Source organism: Penaeus vannamei, chromosome 6 (assembly GCF_042767895.1).
Source record: "Penaeus vannamei isolate JL-2024 chromosome 6, ASM4276789v1, whole genome shotgun sequence".
NCBI classification, from domain to species: Eukaryota; Metazoa; Arthropoda; class Malacostraca; order Decapoda; family Penaeidae; genus Penaeus; species Penaeus vannamei.
Window position 1 is genome coordinate 19,732,860 of NC_091554.1, and position 2,500 is coordinate 19,735,359.

Below are 2,500 nucleotides of genomic sequence, written 5' to 3' on the forward strand. Positions count from 1 at the left end.
ACTAAGTGCATGGCTGCAGCTTGTGTCCAGTGTTGCCACAACTCTGTTCACAGCAACTACAGGACTTACCGAATGAGTAAGCTACTCCAGATTTTAACAGTTGCTTCTGCTATCAGTTAAAGGGAGGTCCATAATATCAAGGTATGAGTGTAATTGTCCTCCCTAACAATGTCCACTGCTTCATATTCACATGTTTGAAAATATGTAATAGTCGAGCATGTGGGAAGATGAACAAACTAAGGTAGTTCACTTTATATTTCTTTACTTACTAGCCTCAATGTTTCCATCTGCACAGACACCAGTGTATAATCTCATCCTAAGCTGATTTATATGCTTACCGATTCTGAGCCAGGTGGAGGTGGGGGTTTGCCCTTTTTCTTCTGTTTATTTCCTTTATGGTTGAAGCTGGCCGATTCTACCCCAGAGTGACGGATCCCTGACATTTTGCACCAGTCCTGGGATTTCTACTGACTTTCACAGAGCATGAGGAGTCTGAAATTAATCATTATCTTATCAAACTCTTTATCATTTGAAATGTCTTATAGGGTGACTTCCTATTTAATTAAATCAAAAGAGTTTAGCGTTTAGTATCCTAACATCATTTATCACATTAGAACTGTGGTTCCCAAAATGCAGTGCGTGTTGTGTGTTAGATAGTCTACAGGGGGGATCATGAATCAGTCTGCCAAAGTTTATAATATTGAAAGTAACCATTAAATCATCAATACACATTAAAAATCTGAAACAGTCAAATACAATTATGATCAATATAACCAAAATGTACAACACAATCTATAAATATAAAAAAGAGGTGAGAGACTGAGAATCAACTGGAAAGTGAAAAAAGGTATAGGAACCACTTTATAGAATAAAGACATTTTTCATGCCTAGGATTACATGAAGTCCATTTTGTGGTTGAGGGAATCAGCAACAGTCATAAAGGCATTTTATATTTTCACTGTGCACTATATAACCCCTCATCTGAGTAAAAGTGACTCTGTTTTGACATTGTCGATCAATTAATAATTAAGAATGGTAAGAAATGTCTGAGGTATCTGTAAATCTGGCCTGATTACTATTTCTATGACATTTGTAGCTCTATGGATAAGTTATAACACAAAAGCAGTGCTTACTTAATATCCAAGATAATACTTGAAATATGATTCATTTACCCAGAGAATACACATGGTGCACCCTTCATAGTCACTTGGCATATTCATCATCACCATGATCATCATTTGGAGCTAACGCCGACAGGGGTGCATAGCTGCGTCTACCTTTTGGGATCCCTCATGGCAAGCCGCCAGGCAGGGATTCGGCCCATCTCAAGCTCCTCCCGACAGGTTTGATTGATCTGCCCAAGCCACGACCTCCTAGGTCGTCCCACAGGCCTCCTCCATCCAGGGTTGTCTCTTACAGAAACAACCTGATGAGCAGGATCAGCCTGTGGAAAGTGAGCCAGGTGGCCATATAGCCTGAGTTGGCGATCCCGGATTGTGCAGGTAACAGGTCCTGTGCCAGTCTCATGGTGCAACCGTTGGCTAGACACATGGTCCCGCCAACAGTACCCCATGATCCGGCGCAAGGACCTATTACAAAAGGCATCAAGATGAGACTCTAGAGCACAGGATAATGTCCAGGTTTCACTGCTGCAGAGCAAAACTGGCATTATCAGAGCCCTGAAAACCTGTAGCTTGGTCCTTCTGCACAGGTACTGGCATCTCCAAATGATCTTGTCGAGAGAGTTCATGACCCCTGCTGCCAGGCCAATCCGTCTGCTGACTTCATGGTCTGACAGCCCAGAGTTATGAACGACACTACCAAGGTATGTAAAGCTCTCTGTGACTTCGATGTCCTCGCCGCAAGGGCTTCGCTTCATTACTAAATGCATCGAGAGCCGCCGCTAGGGTTTCCAAAGACTCAAATAGAATAGCAACATCATCGGCAAAGTCAAGGTCTGTAACCTTAACGTTGCTCAGTGTTGCTCCGCAATGACTTTGAACAGTAGCTCTGCCCAGTATCCAGTCCATGCAAGTATTAAAAAGTTTTGGTGCAAGAACACAGCCTTGCCTCACTCCTGAACTGACAGGAAAGAAGCTCGACAGGCCCCCACCACACTTTACAGCACTTTCAGTACCAGTATACAGGCTTGCTATTAGTCCAATAATCCTTGTTAGAATTCCTCTCAGTCTCAGGATCTCCCAGAGTCATTCCCGATGCACTGTGTCAAACACCTTCTTGAGGTCGATGTAGGCTGCAAGCAGCCTATGTCCGAACTCACGACAACGCTCTACAGTGACTCGAAGCACAAGGATATGGTCTATTGTGGACTTACCAGGAGTGAATCCAGATTGCTCTGGCCTCTGATGCCTCAGTAGATGGTCTCTGATACGCCTCAGAAGGATGTGGGCAAGAACCTTGCCTGGTACACTGAGCAGTGTGATGCCTTGGTAATTGCTGCAGTCCCATCAGTCCCCCTTCCCCTTCCAGAGAGGGATGA

General features: G+C 43.9%; 1 protein-coding gene across 3 annotated transcripts in view; it reads right to left on the reverse strand.

The window, feature by feature from the left end:
- The window catches only part of LOC113827286 (oxysterol-binding protein-related protein 6), an 83,195-nt gene that overhangs the window by 39,219 nt on the left and 41,476 nt on the right, over nt 1–2,500 (reverse strand). For 2 of the 3 annotated variants that reach the window (XM_070122702.1, XM_070122704.1), the window contains exon 2: nt 339–492. The exons of the other annotated variant lie outside the window; for it this stretch is intronic. In XM_070122702.1, the coding sequence (XP_069978803.1) occupies nt 339–443 (105 nt within the window). In that variant the 5' untranslated portion in view covers nt 444–492. The remainder of the gene's footprint in view (nt 1–338; nt 493–2,500) is intronic. 3 annotated transcript variants of the gene reach the window in all.